General features: G+C 32.4%; 3 protein-coding genes across 4 annotated transcripts; all 3 read right to left on the bottom strand.

The window, feature by feature from the left end:
• Positions 1–77: 77 nt before the first annotated feature.
• Positions 78–4,320, bottom strand: LOC131619599 (receptor-like protein EIX1). Its single transcript, XM_058890679.1, has 2 exons — positions 930–4,320; positions 78–137 (listed from the first exon to the last, which is right to left on the bottom strand). The coding sequence occupies exons 1-2, from the start codon at positions 4,215–4,217 to the stop codon at positions 78–80; spliced, it is 3,348 nt and encodes a 1,115-aa protein (XP_058746662.1). The 5' UTR covers positions 4,218–4,320.
• Positions 4,321–5,328: 1,008 nt separating this feature from the next.
• LOC131621109 (receptor-like protein EIX1) lies at positions 5,329–9,485 on the bottom strand. 2 transcript variants are annotated; one of them, XM_058892327.1, is made up of 3 exons: positions 8,108–9,485; positions 6,087–8,041; positions 5,329–5,709 (listed from the first exon to the last, which is right to left on the bottom strand). In XM_058892327.1, exons 1-3 carry the CDS (start codon positions 9,354–9,356, stop codon positions 5,695–5,697), a joined length of 3,219 nt encoding a protein of 1,072 aa, XP_058748310.1. In that variant the 5' UTR covers positions 9,357–9,485; the 3' UTR covers positions 5,329–5,694. The 2 variants fall into 2 exon arrangements, with proteins under 2 accessions (XP_058748310.1, XP_058748309.1); XM_058892326.1 differs by having other exon boundaries at positions 5,330–5,709; positions 6,087–9,484.
• Positions 9,486–13,036: 3,551 nt separating this feature from the next.
• Positions 13,037–17,091, bottom strand: LOC131621108 (receptor-like protein EIX2). The gene is made up of 2 exons (XM_058892325.1): positions 13,753–17,091; positions 13,037–13,399 (listed from the first exon to the last, which is right to left on the bottom strand). Exons 1-2 carry the CDS (start codon positions 16,966–16,968, stop codon positions 13,385–13,387), a joined length of 3,231 nt encoding a protein of 1,076 aa, XP_058748308.1. The 5' UTR covers positions 16,969–17,091; the 3' UTR covers positions 13,037–13,384.
• Positions 17,092–22,448: the final 5,357 nt, after the last annotated feature.

Genomic DNA, 22,448 nt, shown 5'->3' with positions numbered 1-22,448 from the left:
AACACAAATTTGGTTTAATTTTAGATTCAACAAATTAAAAACCCTGTATTACTGACCAGTTTTTTCTCTTTTTGAAACTAAGAACCAAGATTTGCTCTGAACTGTGTTTCTCCGAAACCAGTAACAAATTTTCCAAACTATATTGTAAAAATAGTTTAGCAAAAGAAACTTAAAAAATGAATAACAGTTTTTGAAACGTTAATAATGCATCAGCAATCATTCATATCTCTGAAAGAAAAAAGTGCCACCACAGTACATAGCATTCCCACACCCATATGAGAACAATTAGTACATAGAATTCTAAACAAGTTATGTCTCGCATTTATGGAAATAACTACACATGAACATCTCATCAGTGAGCATAATGCATCTTCCCTATTTCAGTTACCATAAAAATAATTAGTTGTTCAATGTATACTCCATATATCAAGAAATACAAACATAAAATGGTGATTCACAACAATCATATTATTTTTTCAATAACTTTATTACAACACAATATTGGAAAACTGAAGGACTAAGAGTGCAGTCATTACAGTACCTCATTAACAAGATTATAAAACATGTTTTTTTTCTCTTTGACAATAACATTATTATTCTTACAACATATATAACATGTATATGATTCAGAAATTGGTGATGTAAATTACTAATAGTTGACAGAGAACTCTGAATTAATTCCTTTATTTCTGCTACCTTAATTTCTTCAACAAAGTCGCACATGATTCTATTGGAGATGCTTAGAAAAACTTTTCCTGTGGAAATTACAAAGTCATTTAAAACATGCTTGAGTTTAAGTGAAATAAATGAACCATATGCCTGAGCAACTTTAAAATAATATGAACTTTAAAAGAACATACTTAAGTATAAGCTATTGATATGTCTTAATATAATATATGTAAGCTAGAGTGAAAGAAGGAAAAGGTTACCTGCAAAGCTCTAATCCACCTTTGAAATTTAATTCCTTTCAGCACCATAAACACATACATTGTGTCAACTATGCTGTTCAAGAACAACACATATGTATGTCTCCAAGTCCTGATGAGAAACAATGATCCCCAAAGTCCCCAAAATCCTGTGATAAATCCCAATGCCACACTCAAATAAATTGGTTTTTTATCTTCTGGTACACTTTCTTCATATAGTTCAGGTTTCTGATGCGCAATTTCTTCATCTCCAGGACATTTTTTATCAAGCGGTTTCCCACAAAGATCAACATTTCCCTCATAACTTGATGCATCAAAACTCTGCAATTGCGTGCTGATTGGAATTCTTCCAGACAGGTTGTTATCCGATAGATCCAGCATGGTCAGACGATCAATTTGAGTTAGAGAAGAAGGAATTAGACCATATAAATGGTTTCTTGACAGGTCAAGAAATTCAAGTGATGTTAACCTTCCAATCTCTGAAGTAATTTCTCCGGTTAAATTGTTGTTTGATAAATTCAGTGACACCAATTCGATCAAGTTTCCTATTTCCTTTGGAATGTCTCCCATCAATTGATTGCTTGAAAGATCAATGCTCCTCAAAATAAGCTTATTATTCTTGAATTGTCTCTCTGCACCTTTCCATGTCAATAATGCATTCAAATCAAAGCCATAAATACTATCTATAGCTTCAACTGTGTAAAATAAAACAGAGTCTATGCCACTAGTTGAGGAAACATTTTGAGACAATGCGGAAAAATTCTTCAAGCATTTTAAAATTTGTCCTGATAAATTGTTTTCTGAGAGATCCAACAACTGAATATTTGTTAAGAAACAAAGACTCTCAGGAAGAATTCCATAGAATCGGTTCCTTCGTAAGCTTAACATTTGCAATTGTTGTCCTAACCAATACGGTATTGGTCCTGAGAAATTATTATCTCCAACATCTAGCATGATTAGTTCTGTGCAATTTTTCAAGGGCAAAGGCAACTTCCTAGTGAAGCTATTGTTTCGCAATATCAATACCTTAAGTTCAAGTAATGATCCCATTGACGAAGGAACTTCACCTGAGAGAGTATTGTCACTCAAATCTAGATATTTCAATTCTTTCAAATTGCTCCAACAATCAGGAAGCTGCCCTGAGAATTGATTATTTGATATGTCTAATGTCCTCATTCTATAAGTTGTAGTATTAACACATAAGAACAAAGGAGTTTCAGAAAATTTATTCTTCGACAACAGAAGCAATAATGCACTGCGAAAAAACAAAGGAATTGAACCTTCAAATTGATTAGATTCCAGCATTACTTGACAACCTTCACGAAATCTTATAGGCAAATTTGGAATTCTACCAATGAGATTATTGTAGGAAAAATTCATGAACGCTATATTTGTTGCTTGAGTCCAAAACCACATTGGAACTACATCTGAGATTCTAGCATTAGAAATGTCCAGTTCTTGAAGATCTTTTTGACTTCGCAACCATTTTGGAAAACTATATCCAACAGTACAAGACCTTAAACGTAAGTTAGACAATTGAAAAGTTGGGACCCAATTTTCACTGAATATTAGTGACAATGAATTGTCATTCAAGTTTAAATCCTTTAACATGGTCATGTTGTCAAAGTGAGTGTCAGTGATCTCACCTTCTAAAATGTTGTCTTCAAATTTCAAACGCACTAATGATGAGAACCCAGCCATGATGGGTACTGTGCCACTAATTTGATTTCTAGCCAAATATAATTCTTGCAATGAGTACTTTGCACAACCACTAGATAAATTTTGAAGTATCACTGAAAGATCTTCACTCAGTTTATTACTTGAAAGGTCAAGCAACTTTAACGAACATAGGTTACCAAATGATTTTGGAATTCCTCCTTCTAAATAATTTGATTTAAATGTCAAAGTCTCCAATGATTTTGAAATTCCATCCGGAACCTTCCCACTTAACATATTGCTTGAAAGGTCAATTGTTATTAGAGATGGGAGTATTGAAAGATTAGGCATTGATCCAGTGAGTTGGTTGGAACGTAAACTCAAATGTTGCAGCGAGTATCTTGCACAGCCTGACAATTTGTGTAGAATAGTTGAAATGTCTTCATTCAAGTTGCTAACATCAAGATGCAATGACTGTAACATACACATATGTCTAATAAATTCTGGAATTCCACCTTGTAGTTCATTACTAGACAAGTCGAGACGTTCGAGAGGGTTTTGTATGTTGCTAAAATCATATGGAATGGTGCCATTGAATTTGTTATAACTAAGATCAAGCTCAGTTAAGTTAGAGGTGGCACTAAACACCCATTCAAATATTTTAGAAGATGAAAAGGCATTATATGAAAGGTCAAGGATTGCAAGAGAAGTAGAAAAGTTCAACCGTGAATGGGACAGAGAATGAAGGTAAAGATCGGAAAGGTCACAACCAGAGAGTTTCAATTCTTGTATATTAGGTAGCTTAGTAATCATTTGCAGCCAGATATGAGAAGAATTGAGATTGGGTATGCCACTCAAGTCAAGATGGGTTAAAAGAGTGAGATTAGAAAGCCACTGACCTCCAACATTGAGTCTTATATTGTCTCCAATATGAAGCTCTTGTAAACTTGAAAGGCTTCCAAGTTGATGAGGAATAGTTCCAACAAGAGAATTTCCTGAAAGATCAAGGTACTGCAAATGAGAGAGATTTCCAAGTTGACGAGGGATTGCCCCAACAAGGCCAAAATTCTGTCTGAGATCAAGATGTTTCAAATAAGAGAGATTTCCAAGTTGATGAGGGATTGTGTCGTCCAGGTTATTCCATGATAGATCAAGATATTGCAAGTGTGAAAGATGAGCAACATCATTTGGAATTCTTCCACCATGAAATGAATCTTGGAGGTCAAGGAATCTCAAGTTGGTAAGTGAACCAAATAATTCTGAAAAAATTCTGTTTGAAAACTGATTCCCACTAATGTTCAAATATGTTAAATGACTCAACTCCATCAATGATGTGTTGATCTGGCCTGGAAAATAACCGAACCGAGGAGGACTAAGATGAAACATTTCAACATGTCCAGTTTGATTGTTACAACCAATTCCTTCCCATGCACAACAATCCTCACTTTTACTATCCCATGTAGACAAAAGGGAAGTGTCATAATCCGAAGTCAGGCTGGCTTTCAACTGAAGGAGAGCGTGTCTCTCGTTCTCTAAGCAACCAACAGCTTCATTCGCAAACAACTTCAACACCGCAACAAAGAGTAATGCAACTAACTTGAGAATACATGCAACACTAGTGCTCATCATCTTCATATATGTTTTCTGTTAAAGTAATAAAAACTAAACTTATGACATTCATAAACAAAATAGGAATGAGAGGAAGACTCAATGGAAAGACTTGACAGTGAGTAATGAATAAACCGTTGACGAGGAATAGTGCAACAAATCAAGTACATTCTATTTGTTTCATTAGAACATTAGAATCTGGGCCGGCTAAATGAATTTGGAAGGAAGCCTAAGTCAAAATTTACAATAATTTTTTTAAATAAATAATTATATATAAATAATTATATATAAATAATTATATATATATATATATATATATATATATATATATATATATATATATATATATATATATATATATATATATATATATATATATATATATATATATATTTATATATATATTAAAAAAACTTTTATTAATTTTATTTTAAATAAAAGTAACCATCAATAAATTTCTTCAATAAAATTTATAAATAATATAAAACTAAATATATTAACTTTATTTATTTAATCCTTAGTTAATATTGATAAATTTCATATTACTTTTTATCATTTTAACAGCGTGAATTAAATTTACTAATTTTAATACCTTCTTGAACAACATAATAAAAATAATTACTTTTTATATTTATGTGATTTAAGAATTATATTAAAAATAAAATATTGTCTTACAAATTTAATTTAAAATTATTTAATTTTATTTGTGTTGAAACAATAGTAAATCTTAATCAATTTTGTATGACCAAATTAAAATAGATAAAATATTAAAAATTAAAAGAAGATTATACATTATTTTCTAAAATAAAAAATAAAACCTAACCATCTCTGGTTCAACTGTCCATATTAATAACGACATAGTTTTTGAGCCTATGGTGATGGCTATTGATGATGATGCATAATGATCATGTAAAAGTAATGAGTGCATCTTGGTGGGTTATTATGTGTTTCGTAACTTTCAATATATATATTTGTTACTGATTATATTCTAAAAGGCTAGAATTCTAAAGAAATTATGACTGGCATATTATGGAAATAAATACACATAAACATCTCATTAGTGAGCATAATGCATCTTCCCTATTTCAGTTACCATAAAAATAATTAGATGTAATTATATATCACATTATTTACTTATAATCAACTTTATTTCATTTCCTATTCAAACTTCCATGATCCATACTTCATAGTAATAGTTATGTCAAGAATCACAAACATAAAATGGTGATTCACAACAGTCATATTATTTTTTCAATAACTTTATAACAACAATATTGGAAAACTGAAGAACCAAGAGTGCAATCATTACAATATCTCAATAACAAGATTTTAAAACATGTATTTTTCTTTGACAATAACATTATTTGTCTCACAACATATATAACATGTATATGCTTCAGAAATTGGTGATGTAAATTACTAATACTTGACAAAGAACTCTGAATTCCTTTATTTTTCTGCTACCTTTCTTCAACAAAACCTCACGTGATTCTATTGGTGGTGCTTAGAAAAACTTTTCCTGTGGAAATTACAAAGTGATCAAAGAACATGCTTGAGTTTAAGTGAAATAAAATAATCATAGAAATGAATGAACCATGTGTCTGAGCAATATATAAGCTATTCATATCTCTTAAATATCATAGATTTTCAAATTTAAATTTTAAGGTAAAATACTGCTTGAAAAAATTTAACCATTTGTCTTATCAAAAAAAATTTTAACATTTATAATTTAGATGTAACAGAACGCTGTTGTAAGCTCAAACTTAACTTATTTAACAATAAGGCTATAAGAAAATTGTGATCATGATATTGACTTGTAGACCTAATTAACGTGTCAGGTAATTATGAAATGAAGCTATGTAAGCTAGTGTGAAAGAGGGAAAATGAAAGGGTTACCTGCAAACCTCCGAGCCACCTTTGAAATTTAATTCCATTCAGCACCATAAACACATACATTGTATCAACTATGTTGTTCAAGAACAAGACATATGTATGTCTCCAAGTCCTGATGAGAAACAAAGATCCCCACAGTCCCCAAAATCCTGTGATAAATCCCAATGCCACACTCAAATAAATTGGTTTTTTATCTTCTAGAGGACTACTTTCTTCATTTGTTTCTGGTTTCTGAGGTGTATCTTCTTCATCTCCTGGACAATTTTTGTCAAGTGGTTTTCCACAAAGACCAACATTCCCTTCATAACTTGATGCATCGAAACTTTGTAATTGTGTGCCAATTGGAATTCTTCCAGAAAGATTGTTATAGGAAAGATTCAACATGGACAAACGATCAATTTGAGCTAGAGAAGGAGGAATTGGACCAAAGAAATGGTTTCTTGACAAGTCAAGAAATTCAAGTGATGTTAACCTTCCAATCTCTGAAGTAATTTCTCCGGTCAAATTGTTGTTTGACAAATTCAGTGACACCAATTCGATCAAGTTTCCTATTTCTTTTGGAATGTCTCCCATCAATTGATTGCTTGAAATATCAATACTCCTCAAAATAAGCTTATTATTCTTGAACAATCGTTCTTCACCTTTCCACATCAACACAGTAATCAAATCATAGCTGTTAGATTTCTGAATAATTCCAGGTCCACGTGAGAAATCTATGTATAAGCCTTCTTCTCTAGTTGAGGAAATCTTTTGAGTCATGGAAGAAAAATTCTTTATGCATTTGAAAATTTGTCCTGACAGGTTGTTTTCAGAGAGGTCCAACAACTGAATGTTTGTTAAGTAACAAAGACTCCGCGGAAGATTTCCATAAAATTGATTCCTTCGTAAGCTTAACATTTGCAATTGTTGTCCTAACCAATACGGAATTGGTCCGGAGAATCTATTATCTCCAACATCAAGCATGATCAGTCCTGTGCAATTTATCAAGGAGACAGGCAACTTCCCAGTGAAGGTATTGTTACGCAATATCAACACCTTAAGTGCAAGTAATGATCCCATTGAGGATGGTACTTCACCAGACAAAGTATTGTCACTCAAATCTAGAAATTCCATTGATTTCAAATGACTCCAACAATCATGGAGCTGATTGGATAGTTGATTCTTTGATATATCCAATTGGCGCAATCTATCAATTGAATTGTTAGAACATAAAAATAAACGAGTATCGGAAAATTTGTTCTTGGACAGCCGTAGAAATGTTGCACTTCGCAAAAACAGGGGGATTGAACCTTCAAATTGATTTGAATCCATAAATACTTCACAACCTTCAGAAAATCTTATGGGCAAATTTGGAATTGTGCCAAACAGATTATTGTATGAAATATTCATGAAATTTAAATTTTTTGTTTGAGTCCAAAACCATACTGGAACTGCATCTGAAATTTTAGCATTAGAAATGTCTATCCGTTGAAGAAGTTTTTGACTCTGCAACCATTTTGGAAAACTAGGCCCTAACATACATGACCTTAGCTCAATGGTATTCAATTGAAAAGCTGGCACCCAATTTTCAGGAAATACGAGAGACAATGAGTTTTCATTCAAGTATAATTCCTTTAACATGGACATGTTTCCAAATTGGGAGTCTGTGATCACACCTTCCAAATCATTAAAATCCAAGTATAGACTTTCTAAATGATAGGGGAATGTTGAAATTTGTAGTATCCTCCTTAATGAATTGTTGGATAGGTGGAGAGTTCCTAAAGATGAGAACATTGACATGTCAGGTACCGTGCCAATAATTTGGTTGCTTTCCAAGTTTAATTCTTGCAGTGAATCTTTTGCACACCCAAAAGATAAATTATGAAGTATCACTGAAAGATCCTCACTCAGCTTGTTTCTTGACAGATCTAGCGACCTTAATGAACATAGGTTTCCAATTGATTTTGGAATTCCGCCTTCTAAAGAATTTGAATAAAATATCAAAGACTCCAATGATTTTGGAATTTCATCCGGAACCTTCCCACTTAACATATTGCTTGAAAGGTCGAGTGTTATTAGAGATGGGAATATTGAAAGATTAGGCAATGTTCCAGTAATTTGGTTGTAAAATAAACTCAAATGTTGCAGCGAGTATCTTGCACAACCAGACAATTTGTGTAGAATGGTTGAAATGTCTTCATTCAACTTGGTAATATCAAGATCCAATGACTGTAACGTACATATATGTCTAATAGATTCTGGAACTCCACCTTGTAGTTCATTATTCGACAAGTCGAGACGTTCAAGAGGGTTTTGTATGTTGCCAAAATCATATAGAATGGTGCCATTGAATTTGTTATCACTAAGATCAAGGTCAATTAAGTTAGAGGTGGCATTAAACACCCATTCAAATATTTTGGACGAAGAGAAGGTATTGAATGAAAGGTCAAGGATTGCAAGAGAAGTAGAAAAATTGAATAGTGAATGGGACAGAGAATGTAGATAAAGATCTGAAAGAGCACAGGTAGATAGCTTTAATTCTTGTATTTTTGGAAGCTTGGCGATCGTTTGCATCCAGGCATGAGAAGAATTGAGATTGGGTATGGTACTCAAGTCAAGATGGGTTAAAAGAGTGAGATTAGAAAGCCACTGACCTCCAACGTGATTGTTCTTATCTTCGAATTTGAGTCCGAAATTGTATCCTAGATAAAGCTCTTGTAAACTTGAAAGGCTTCCAAGTTGGTGAGGAATGATTCCAACAAGACCGCTCCCTGAAAGATCAAGGTACTGCAAATGAGAGAGATTTCCAAGATGACGAGGGATTGTACCGTCCAGGAAATTGTCTGAAAGATCAAGGTGCTGCAAATGAGAGAGATTTCCAAGATGATGAGGGATTGTACCCTCCAGGAAATTGTCGGAAAGATCAAGGATTCTCAAGTTGGTTAAAGAACCAAACAATTCACGGAAAGTATTGAATAAAAACCGGTTCCCACTAATGTTGAAATATTTTAAATGTCTCAACTCCACCAAAGATGCGTTGATCTCGCCTGGAAAAGCACCAAACTGAGGAGGACTAAGATGAAAGATTTCAACATGTCCAGTTTGATTGTTACAGCGGATTCCTTCCCATGCACAGCAATCATCACTCTTACTGGCCCAACTAGGCAAAAAGAAAGTGTCGGCATCCAACGTCAGGCTTGCCTTCAATTGACGAAGAGCTTGTCTCTCATTCTCTAAGCAACCAACTGCTCCATTCACAACAAAGAGTAATGTAACTAACTTGAGAATACTCATTATTGTCTTTTTTTTTTCTCAGCCAAAGTAATGAAACTCAGCTTGTTGTTATAATTACTTCTCGCATTCAGAAACAAATATGTGAGTGAAATGAAGAATAGACAAGAATAAGACAAAAATGGGAAGACTTGACAATATGAGTATGACTTGGAATACGCGTTGCTAATTGTTCTCATTTTGGTATGTGGTGCCAATTTTTTCTCTCATTGAAAAAACGCACAACGTGATCGCGATTGCATTAATAACGTTTGAAAATCAATTGTCATATTTTTATAAATTGTTTGCTAAACTATGTTTATTTTCTAAAATATTTATATAACAGTTTTGAAAACTAGTAACTGGTTTTCGCTTCGGGAAACACAGTTCAGAGCAAATATTGTGTGATGAATGTGACAAAGAAATGAAAGGATATAATTTATTATTTGTAAAATAAATATAAGAGTGAAAACTTATGTTAGCAATATGTGTCAAAATTTGGAAGATTAATCTCTAAGAAAAAGACTTGTGTTCCAGTTTTTTTTTTTTTTTTTAAAAACACTAATTGGATGGCAGAATTCTTTTCAAATATTTAAATTAGACTTTACTCAAAATATAAATCAAAATAATTATAATTATTATAATGAAATTTAAATCAAACTGCTATGTTCGCATTCCTATATTTTCTTCCTTCAACTTTTTACTAAAGTAAATTATACATTCAAATTTCAATTTAATATAAATATTTTTTTATTTATATTATTTAATTAATACTAATACTCTAATAGCATCTCTCATGACAATATCTTGTATGCTTCACAAACCAAAAAATTAATAACACATTGTTATTTCTTTTCTTTCTTCTACACGGACTCTTGCTGTTAAAACATTTATTAAATATCAATATTTTCTTCAGTCACATTTTGAAACATTTTTGGATTTTATAATTTGTTATCACTTTTCTTTGGTTTGGTCAAAAGTTGGAATTTAATAATTTATTTTTTTATACATTAAATTATTTTCATTGATTTAGCAATTGACGTGTAAGGTGGTGTCATAAATATGGTTTTATGATATGGGCGATTTGTTCGCCAAAAGCAGTTGATTCACTGACTTTATGAATTCCATATAGCCTCTTGCTACATGTAGCTTATGTTATTGGTCTTTGACCATGTTGGTTCATGGTTGTGACTTGTGATACTTTCAATCAATTTCATACTCTCAGTATATAACTTGGATAATAAAACTCCATCAGAAGATGCTTCTAACATGTATCTTTAAGATGACATAAGATCATTGTAGAAAGTATTCAATTGTACAAAAATTAGATGCTCCACAGCTCCTTAAATCTTTTTCAAGCAACAAATAAAGATTCATCCTCCCTTGTTGAAATAAACTAATTTAATTTGTTTCTCATTTTGATATTTTTTAGGAAGGAAAAAATTATATGGCTAAAAATCTTTAATTTAAATTATTCCATGTGGCTATAAAATTTAATTATAAGAAATTGAGCCAATTATTAGAACGACCCATTATAGAGTAAGGAAACAATTTGAGCCTAATGTGTCATCAATTATCTTAGAGATTTTGAAATTGTTCGCAATTTCAAGAAATTATTTCAAATGTAGATTAGGATCATATGTCGCAACACTTGAGTATTGTCCAATAATTTGTATCACTTATGCTTGAATTCAAACTGGGAGACAATGATGTCTTATCATATGACACTGGTATTCATGGCATTAGGATAAAACAATTATAATCTATGATGTTTCTTGTTTGATAATTGGCAATGTTAATGGTATCTTGATTAGCCATGCCCTCTTCTTCCTCTTTTTGTCCGTCTTCAACTTTTATGTCAACTTGTTCAGGTTCTGGAATAGGGCTTCCTAACAAATGATGAGTTTGTTGAGATCTCCTTAATATTAAATCTTCTTTTTGGCTATGGACCTTTTTTGTATTCTAGGGAATTCATTCTTCTGATGCTCTCAATCCTCTCCAAGGTCCATTTCTTCATCATTCTCTCAATTTCACTTCCTTTTCAATTCATTAATTGTTTGATCAATATCATTTGCTTAAGGTTCTTCATTTTACGTTTTTTCAGGTGTGAGTTGTAAAATGTAAAATGTAAACTGAAACCATTGGATGACTGATAAGATGACTCCCATATTGAGGTTTTTTATTTGATTTCAATTTGTTGAAATCAAAAAGTGTGGTTTTTCATCTTTATATAAAGGTATATATTTATTGAGTCATGTGAATTTAAAGTTTTCTTACTGCATGAGTCTATTAATAAATGGTTTCCTTTATGGCCATTCATATGGAAACAGACACAACAAAACCTATATTAGGAAGGAAACATTATGCAGCAAAAGGTTGGAAATGTTTTTTCGGAGTCAGGCCATTACAAGTATTAATAATTTAATAAAGATTTGACGACTCATTTTCCGAGTTAATTATAAACCTGATTCAATGTTTAGTTGTATTTCATGTTTTGAGATGATGATTTGGTTTCAGAAGGGAAATGCCTGACCAAAACACTGGGTGTCAACTTCTTCAACCATTGAATTGCATCACGACTTGCATGCCATCCATGTCAACCTGGAGAAGTTAAAAAGCAGCATTTGAAGGGCTTGAAAATGGTAAGTTTCAATCTTCTCCTAATTAATTTGCTTGTGGTGAGTGCTCCATTTTCTCATTTCTGCTTATTGCAAGAGGTAAATGCTTTAAGAAGTTCTCAATAATCACTTACCGGGCTAGTTGTTATTGACAAACTGTTTCTATGATTGGATAGGTAGGACTTAATGTAAGCTCTATTGAAGTTGTTTCGATAGGTTAGTATGTAAAAATAAGCTTAAAAATAGATCATGCTATCCATAAGCTCCTTCCAAATACTTACACAAATACTTACTAATAGATAGTATAAAATATGTTGAAATAACCTTCTACCCTGATAAAATATTTGCTTGAAAAAGCTGATGCATCAAACTTCACCTGACATATCTATAAGGTAATTTATGCTTACTGTAGCTATAGGCGGCTTAAGGTAATATTTTAGGATTCTTTGGCAGTGTTATAGTATGTGGAACTTGCTAGTTTGAAATTATGGTCGGTATGGAAGACTGAGATATGCAAGTTGCCATGGGATTGACAGATAGACCTACCGGTTGAAATAGAAGAAGATGAAGTGAGAGTTGTTCAAGAAGTGAGCAAGCATTTCATGCAATTTGTTGCAAGAGATTTAATCTGGTATCCAACGTACCTTCCAAAAGTATCCAATAAAATAAAATTACATGACAAAATTACAAGGAGAGAAAGAAGTCTATCAGTATTTACAACTTACAAGACACATTCCAGTATGTTGCATCAAATTATATTAAAATATGCTTAATTAGTGATAGCCCGTTAAAAAATTTCATGTTGCAAGTCCTTTCAAAAGACAGAGCAAAATCTACATTAGGAAGTTATGAGAATGGATCTTTAGTTTCTATGAAAAGCACCAAATTCTGAACATGTTTCTGTTTATATTCTAAAAGGCTAGAATTCTAAAGAAGTTATGTCTGGAATATTATGGAAATATAATACACATAAACATCTCATCAGTGAGCATAATACATCTTCCCTATTTCAGTTACCATAAAAATAATTAGATGTAATCATATATCACACTATTTACTTATAATCAACTTTATTTCATTTCTTATTCAATCTTCTGCAATCCATATTTCATAATAATACTTGTGTCAAGAAACACAAACATAAAATGGTGATTCACAACAATCATATTAGTTTTTTCAATTCCTTCATTACAACACAATATTGGAAAATTGAAGAAGGACTAAGAGTGCAATCATTACAGTATCTGAATAACAAGATTATAAAACATGTTTTTTTCTTTGACAATAACATTATTAGTCTCACAACATATATAACATGTATATGCTTCAGAAATTGGGGATGTAAATTACTAATACTTGACAAAGAACTCTGAATTCCTTTATTTTTCTGCTATCTTTCTTCAACAAAACCCCGCGTGATTCTATTGGAGGTGCTTAGAAAAACTTTTCCTGTGGAAATTACAAAGTGATCAAAGAACATGCTTGAGTTTACGTAAAATAAAATAATCATAGAAATGAATGAACCATGTGTCTGACTGTCTGAGCAATATATAAGTTATTCATATCTCTTAAATATCATAGATTTTCATCCTTTTTTCAAATATAAATATTAAGATAAAATACTGCTTGAAAAAATTTAAACATTTATAATTTTGATGTAACAGAATTTTGTTGTAAGCTCAAGCTTAATTTATTTAACAAATTGAGATCATGAAATTGACCTGCAGACCTAATTAATGTGTCAGGTAATTATCAAATGAAGCTATGTAAGCTAGTGTGAAAGAGGGAAAGGAAAAGGTTACCTGCAAACCTCCGAGCCACCTTTGAAATTTAATTCCATTCAACACTATAAACACATACATCATGTCAACTGTGTTGTTCAAGAACAAGACATATGTATGTCTCCAAGTCCTGATGAGAAACAATGATCCCCAAAGTCCTCCATATCCTGTGATAAATCCCAGTGCCACGCTCAAATAAATTGATTTTTTATCTTCTGGTTCACTTTCTTCATTTGTTTCTGGTTTCCAAGGTGTATCTTCTTCATCTCCTGGACAGTTTTTGTCAAGTGGTTTTCCACAAAGACCAGCATTCCCTTCATAACTTGATGCATCGAAACTTTGTAATTGCGTGCCAATAGGAATTCTTCCAGAAAGATTGTTATCAGATAAATTCAACATGGACAAGCGATCAATTTGAGTTAAAGAAGGGGGAATTAAACCATAGAAATGATTTCTTGACAAGTCAAGAAATTCAAGTGATGTTAACCTTCCAATCTCTGAAGTAATTTCTCCTGTCAAATTGTTGTTTGATAAATTCAGTGATACCAATTCTATCAAGTTTCCTATTTCTTTTGGAATGTCTCCTATCAATTGATTGCTTGAAAGATCAATGCTCCTCAAAATAAGCTCATTATTCTTGAACAATCGTTCTTCACCTTTCCACATCAACAATGCATTCAAATTAAAACCATCAAAAATATCTCCAGAATCAACTGGATAAAGTAAACCAGAGTCTATGGGACTAGTTGAGAAAAAATTTGGAGACATTGCAGAAAAATTCTTTATGCATTTGAAAATTTGTCCTGACAGATTGTTTTCAGAGAGGTCCAACAACTGAATGTTTGTTAAGTAACAGAGACTCCGCGGAAGATTTCCATAAAATTGATTCCTTCGTAAGCTTAATATTTGCAATTGTTGTCCTAACCAATACGGTATTGGTCCCGAGAATTTGTTATTTCCAACATCTAGCATGATTAGTTCTGTGCAATTTTTCAAGGAGAGAGGCAACTTCCCAGTGAAGCTATTGTTTCGCAATATCAATACCTTAAGTTGAATTAATGATCCCATGGAGGAAGGAACTTCACCTGAGAGAGTATTATCACTCAAATCTAGATTTTCCAATGCTTCCATATTGCTCCAACAATCAGGAAGCTTCCCTGATAATTGATTCTTGGATATGTCTATTGTCGTCAATCTATCAGTTGTAATGTTAACGCATAAGAACATAGGAGTTTCAGAAAATTTGTTCTTCGACAACTGAAGCAATGATGCACTACGAAAAAATAGAGGGACAATACCTTCAAATTTATTTGATTCAAGAATTACTTGACAACCTTCAGAAATTCTTGTGGGCAAATTTGGAATAGTGCCGGTGAGATTATTGTAAGAAAAGTTCATGATTGCTATATTCGTGGCTTGAGTCCAAAACCACATTGGAACTACACCTGAGATTCCAGCATTGGAAATGTCCACATGTTCAAGATCTTTTTGACTTCGCAGCCATTTTGGAAAACTATACCCAACAGTACAAGACCTTAAACGTAAGTTAGACAATTGAAAAGTTGGGACCCAATTTTCACTGAATATCACTGACAATGAATTGTCATTCAAGTTTAATTCCTTTAACATGGTCATGTTGTCAAAGTGTGTGTCAGTGATCTCACCTTCTAAAATGTTGTCTTCAAAGTTCAACTTCACTAATGATGAGAACCCTGCCATGATGGGTACTTTGCCAGTAATTTGGTTGCTATCCAAGAATAATTCTTGAAGTGAATCTTTTGCACACCCAAAAGATAAAATATGTAGTATCACTGAAAGATCTTCACTCAGCTTGTTAGTTGACAAATCTAGTGATTTTAATGAACATAGGTTAGCAAATGATTTAGGAATTCCACCTTCTAAAGAGTTTGAACTAAATATGAAAGACTCCAATGATTTTGGAATTCCATATGGCACCTTGCCACTTAACATATTATTTGAAAGGTCGATTGTTATTAGAGATGGGAATATTGAAAGATTAAGAAATGTTCCAGTAATTTGGTTAGAAGCTAAACTCAAATGTTGGAGTGAGTATCTTGCACAGCCCGACAATTTGTGTAGAATGGTTGAAATGTCGTCATTCAAGTCAGTGAGATCAAGATCCAATGAGTGTAACATACATATATGTCTAATAGATTCTGGAACTCCACCTTGTAGTTCATTTGCCGACAAGTCGAGCCGTTGAAGAGGGTTTTGTATGTTGCCAAAATCATATGGAATGGTGTCATTGAATTTGTTATCGCTAAGATCAAGCTCAATTAAGTTAGAGGTGGCATTAAACACCCATTCAAATATTTTGGAAGATGAAAAGGTATTTTGTGAAAGGTCAAGGATGGCAAGAGAAGTAGAAAAGTTGAACCGTGAATGGGACAGAGAATGGAGGTAAAGATCAGAAAGGTCGCAATAAGATAACTTCAATTCTCGTATTTTAGGAAGCTTGGCAATAGTTTGTAACCAGAGAGGAGAAGAATTGAGATTGGGTATGCCACTCAAGTCAAGATGGATTAAAAGAGTGAGATTAGAAAGCCACTGACCTCCAACATGGTTATTCTTATCTTCAAATTTGAGTCTGTAATTGTCTCTAAGATTAAGCTCCTGCAACTTTGAAAGGCTTCCAAGTTGATGAGGAATGGTTCCAACAAGATTGTTCCATGAAAGATCAAGGTACTGCAAATGAGAGAGATTTCCAAGTTGACGAGGGATTGTACCCTCCAGTTGATTATGTGAAAGATCAAGATATTGCAGGTGAGAAAGATGAGCAAGATCATTTGGAATTCTTCCCACAAGAAATGAAGCACGGAGGTCAAGGAATCTCAAGTTGGTAAGAGAACCAAATAATTCTGAAAAAATACTGTTTGGAAGCCCACTCCCACTTATGTTCAAATATTTTAAATGTCTCAACTCCATCAGTGATGTGTTGATCGTGCCTGGAAAATAACCAAACTGAGGAGGATTTAGATGAAACATCTCAACATGGCCAGTTTGATTGTTACAGCAGATTCCTTCCCATGCACAGCAATCATCACTCTTACCATCCCATGTAGTCAACAAGGAAGTGTCATTCAACACAAGGCTGGCCTTCAACTGAAGGAGAGCTTTTCTCTCATTGTCTAAGCAACCAACAGCTCCATTAAAAAACAACTGCAACACCACAACAAAAAGTACTGTAACTAACTTAAGCATACTCAATATCTTCATTTTTTTTCTCTGTAAAGGTAATGAAACTCGGCTTGTTATTAATTTATTATTACTTCTCACATTGAAAAACAAAATGGAAATGAGAAGAAGAATAAGACAAAATTGAAAGACTTGAGTGTATCAGTATGACTTGGAATACGCGGTGCTAATTATTGGTATGTGGTGCCAATTTTTTCTCTTATGGAAAAAACGCACAACGTGATCGCGATTGCATTATTAACGTTTCAAAATCAATTTTCATAGTTTAATAAAACTAATTGGATTTCAGAATTCTTTTCATATATTTAAAGTAAACTTTACACAAAAAATTAATCAAAATAATTATAATTATTATAATGAATTTTAAATTAACTGCTATGTTCTTTTTGCATTCCCATATTTTCTTCCAAACCAAAAAATTAATAATCCTTTATTATTTCTCTTCTTTCTTCGAAAAAAATTTTAAATAACAAGGTTTAAAAAAAAATTACCAAAAAAACAAGTTTTTCAAAAAATTTACCAAAGTGTCTAGGTTTTGAAGACCTCCTGGAGTATGCGCCAAATGAATTGGCACATTAGTACAAAAATTAGGAGTATGCGCCATATGATTTGGCGCAAATGTGGATTTTTTTATTTTTTTATTTATTTTTTTACTTTTCACAAACACATATACGGCAAATGAATTGGCTAATTCAAGAAAATTTATACTAATACGCCAAATGGTTTGGCGCATACTCTAGGGGGTCCTACAAAACCTAGACACTTTGGTAAATTTTCTGAAAACCTTGTTTTTTATGTAATTTTTTTTATAAACATTGTTATTTAAATTTTTTCATCTCTTTCTTCTACACGGACTCTTGCTGTTATAACATATAGGATTAAATATCAATATTTTCTTCAGTCACATTTTGAAACATTTTTGGATTTTATAATTTGCTATCACTTTTCTTTTGTTTGGTCAAAGTTGGAATTTTGTTATATTATTAGTAAGTTTTTTTATTTTTGAGTTTGTTTGTTTCCAGCAAGTTGGAGATTTTTGAAATTAGTACTAAAAATACTTGTATATGACTCTAATTTTATTTTTTTAACCGTATGGCAAAGCAAAATGGAATGTAAGATTATTGAATTTTTTTTATAATAGCTACATTTTTCAAAAAAAAAAAATTACGTAAATAACCAATATTTCAAATTAATTATAAAAATGGCCTTCTCTTATATTGAAACTTGTTTTTTACAAAAATGACCATTTTTTCACACTTTTTATACATTGTCGCCACCCTAGGTGGCGACTATATCTAAAAAAGAGACCAAAATATTCAAAGTGGGGGAGAGTTGTAACACCCGTATTTAATTAAATAATTTTAAATTAAATATATTGAGTATTTTTGCGATGATTTGTGGAATTAGTTAATAATCGGGTAGAAAGTCGTATAAAGTCGGAAGATAAATAATATTAGAGTTATTATTTATTTTAGGAGTTATTAAATAAATTTGGTTGGATTTAATTATAGGTGGGAATTAACAATGGAGGGTTATTAGTTAGTAAAATTCAAACATGAGTTTTTGAAGTTCATTATTTCTATTAGGTTTGTTAGAGTAGTAGTAGTTATCAAACAAACAAAAGGAACACAAACAGTCACGTAGTAGAGAAGGAGGAAAATAAGAACTAAGGGTTTTGGTGCTAGCAGTCTGGATTTTGAAGGTTGCAGTGTTAGAGGTTGTAGTTTACCGATCGAATTTTCGAGCTTCGTTCAATCCAAAGGTAAGGGGTGAGGTTCGACTAATATAATCGATTGTATGATAGTTGTTATGTGGGATTTAAGGTTGTATGATTTTACTACTAATTTTGTGTTCATGTATTGAAATTGTGTTTTTTGTGATTTGTTGGTGTATCGGTTGATCTGGATTTCCAAACTAAGTTGTTTTGTGGTTGATGTTGTTGGCCTGTGTCATATTGATTCAAGTCTGTAATATATGTGTTGGTGAATCAATGATTTGTGTTAGAAATTATATCTTGTATGTGTTATGGGTTTACAAAATTGCAAGAACAAGAATGCGGGTAAATAGATGAACAGGACATAGTGGAGACGGGGGCCCCAAAAGAACTAAATGATCCTCCCCCCACCCCCACACATAAGGAGACGACGTCTCCATGATGTAGAAAAAGGTGGAGGCAGGCGCCTCCCTCCCTTAGAGGGCCCCACCTTTTGTTTCCCTTGATGTAGGATACGTGCTAGGGTGATTTCATATGTGGTTCTTAGTAAACTCTAGTATAATTAGGTGAACTTATTCATAGAAATGACAAGAATTAATATTAGGGAACTTAAACTAGTATAATCAAAATATTCAATGGCCTAGTAATGTTCCAGTAAGTTATAGAAATTATTAGAATGCACATCCTGTTTGGTAAAAGAATAGTAAAAAGTAATAGTAGCCTAACTCACAGTAGTAACAACTATGGATAGAAAATACCTCGCTCCTGAATGTGATGGACACCTTGCAGACCCCAAAGATCACCATGGATGTAATCAAGGGATCCATGTGTTCTTTGTTTGCCTTTGTTGAACTTCACTCTACAAGATTTTCCAAGTACACAGGGTTCACAAAACGTCAGCTTTTCGAATTTGTCTGCACGAATCAGATTTTGTTTCCCTAATTCGACCAGACCCCTTTCACTGACATGACCAATCTCATGTGGCAGATTTCTGTCTTCGACAAAGGTTTCGTGGATGCAACATTTGTTGAACCACTTACAACTTCATCCTCAAGGGTATACAAGCCTTATTTCTTCACACCTCTCAAGACTTCCTTCGAACCCTTCATGACTCTTAGGATACTTTTCTCTCCTTAGAAAACATATCCTATCTTGTCCAATTCACCAAAAAAAAGCAGATTTCTCTTCAAATCAGGAACGTACCTGACTTCAGTGAACAACCTTATTGACTCATCATGGAGCTTGAATCTCACAGATCCAACACCTGCAATCTTGCAAGCTTTATTGCTTGACTCATCATAGTCGGCTTCTCCGCTGCCGTTAATTCAACATTCATGGTTGCCTATCCTTTCAACGCTTACAAGCAATCCTGCTGAACCAGTAGGGTTTTCATCTTCAAGCACCACAGATCGAAATCATTCACTCTGGTGAACTTTTCAATCTCATACTTTATTGAAGGCATCTTCTCCGCGCTCACCGCACCAATTTGTTGTGAATTCAATGTCAATAATGAAGTATAAAACAAGGAAAGAATAAAGAACAAGGAAGAAGAAGAACACAAGAATTGGTTATAATTGCTATTCTTTTACTTTCTCTTAGAAAACAAGATTACAAGTTTATAAGAATTACAAATAACCTCTCTCACCCTAAATTAGGATTTGCAGTATGCAATGATGAGAGACTAGTATGATATTCATAATAAAACCTAACATACTAACTAATGAGTTTTTTTTCACAAGGCCTATTACACAAGCTAACTTAATAAATTAGGGTTTAAACACTAAAATCTAATTTAACATGCTAATAACCCTACCATCTTCGACACCTGCAGGTTAGATCCATCTTCGACTACATCATACAAATTTCGACACCAGCATATGAATAACCTTCGACTTCATACTTAACTCAGTCGAACCAAGAAGCTACCCTTCGATCATATTAGAGTTTGATCCAATATCTCACATAGACATATCTAACAATTGTCGCATCAAATTCAATTGGTCCCTTTGTTGGCATATGATGATATGTTCTCCATATAACTTGTGGTGAATGCTCTCAATTTCCCATTTTTGTTTATTTTAAGAGGTAAATGCTTAAGCAATTCTCAATAATCGCTTAATGGGAAAATAGTCGTCTGCAAACGTTTTCTATGATTGAATAACCCCACTATGTCATGCACTTTGGAATATTTAACCCATAGATTAACCCTACTATTTTCTATTTGATTGGCTTCTGCTCAAATTCAGGCAGTTATATACCTTCATGAGATAATGGTTTAAGGTGTATTCTGATTTTGTTGTGCTTATCTGCCAGGCTATTGCTATAAGTTTGTCAAAAATTTCCAAATCCCACTCTTAGATAGGAATAGGACCATCCTGCAATATCAATTAATGTTAAGCATATAATTAGCATTACAAAAAGAAGTGAGGAAAAGGCCCATTTTTTTTACCTAAACATACAAATGAAGAGTGAGTGAGAGAGAAGAAAAGTTTGTCTAGATTTTTTTTTGACAGAAAATAAATGATATTCATTCATTCAAATCGATAGAGTACATCGTTGCAATACAAATTCAAAATCGCCAAAAACAAAAAGGATGAATCTGCGAACAAATCCACAGCATCCATGTTAATAGCATAAAACGCCAAATTGCATATGCCTACAAATATTAATGTATTGACTGTATTGAGATGTCCGAAATATTCATGCTTCCGGATCTGTAGCGTTGACGGCACCAAAGTCATTGATTGAATCTGCACTAGATTGAAACTAATCTTTCAACCTAAAACAAATGAACACCGCACAAAAACGGAAAAACAAAATACCCGCACAAAGACGAGAAATCAAAATACACCACAGAAATATGGGAAATCAAAACAAACGATGACTCACGAAATCACAAAAAATGACTCACGAAATCACAAAAAAGACAAAAAGAAAAGGTGTGAAAATCACTTATTTAAGTAATAGATAAACAAAAACGATTTGGAGGGGTGATTTTGGATTAAAATTGATCCTAAATCACCCCTCTTTGAGAGAGAGGAAGAAAAAAAGAAGAAAAGTGACGGCTAAAAGTTTGTCTAGATTAAAAACTTGTAATTTTGAAACTGAAAGTTACTTTCTATTTCTCAAAGTATGATAGAAAAAATAATATAGTATAATCAAGATTGTCAGAATCAAGTTTTTATCTTGACTCTTTTTAACTAGATAAAATCGAAACTTAAAATCATAGAGTTTACTTTATATTAAAATTATATTAAATTTATATATACGACATATATATATACACACTTATATAATAATCTAAATGCATTAATTATTTAAAATTTTAACTTAATTATAAAGCAAAAATATATTATATCATCATAATAAAGTGTAATATTCACAAACTTGTATCAAACTATATAAAATGTCCACCAAATCATAAAATATAAAATCCAAAAGATTATAAAAAAACAATAGTTTCATAAGTTTTTCAAGTTCAAAAAAACAAATCTTTTTCATCATCTTCTTCAACTTAATCAAACATTTAATCCTTCTACAACATCATTTCTAAATATTAAAGATTCTTTAATATTATAACCAAGATATGAATGTGAATAAAATTAAAAATCCATAGAGAAAATTTTATGGGCCAAAATATAAAATGTGATTTATAAATTTTGACAAAAAAAGTAAAATCAGGTCCAAGAGTAAAATCCAATGATTTTACATGATTTTACACGATTTCGCCGATTTTAGAAAGATTTAAATCACTTAAAATCGTTCTGGAATACGATTTTACATACAA

This window comes from Vicia villosa, linkage group LG7, assembly GCF_029867415.1.
Source record: "Vicia villosa cultivar HV-30 ecotype Madison, WI linkage group LG7, Vvil1.0, whole genome shotgun sequence".
Taxonomy (NCBI): Eukaryota; Viridiplantae; Streptophyta; class Magnoliopsida; order Fabales; family Fabaceae; genus Vicia; species Vicia villosa.
This window is presented reverse-complemented; position numbering and strand designations above follow the sequence as displayed.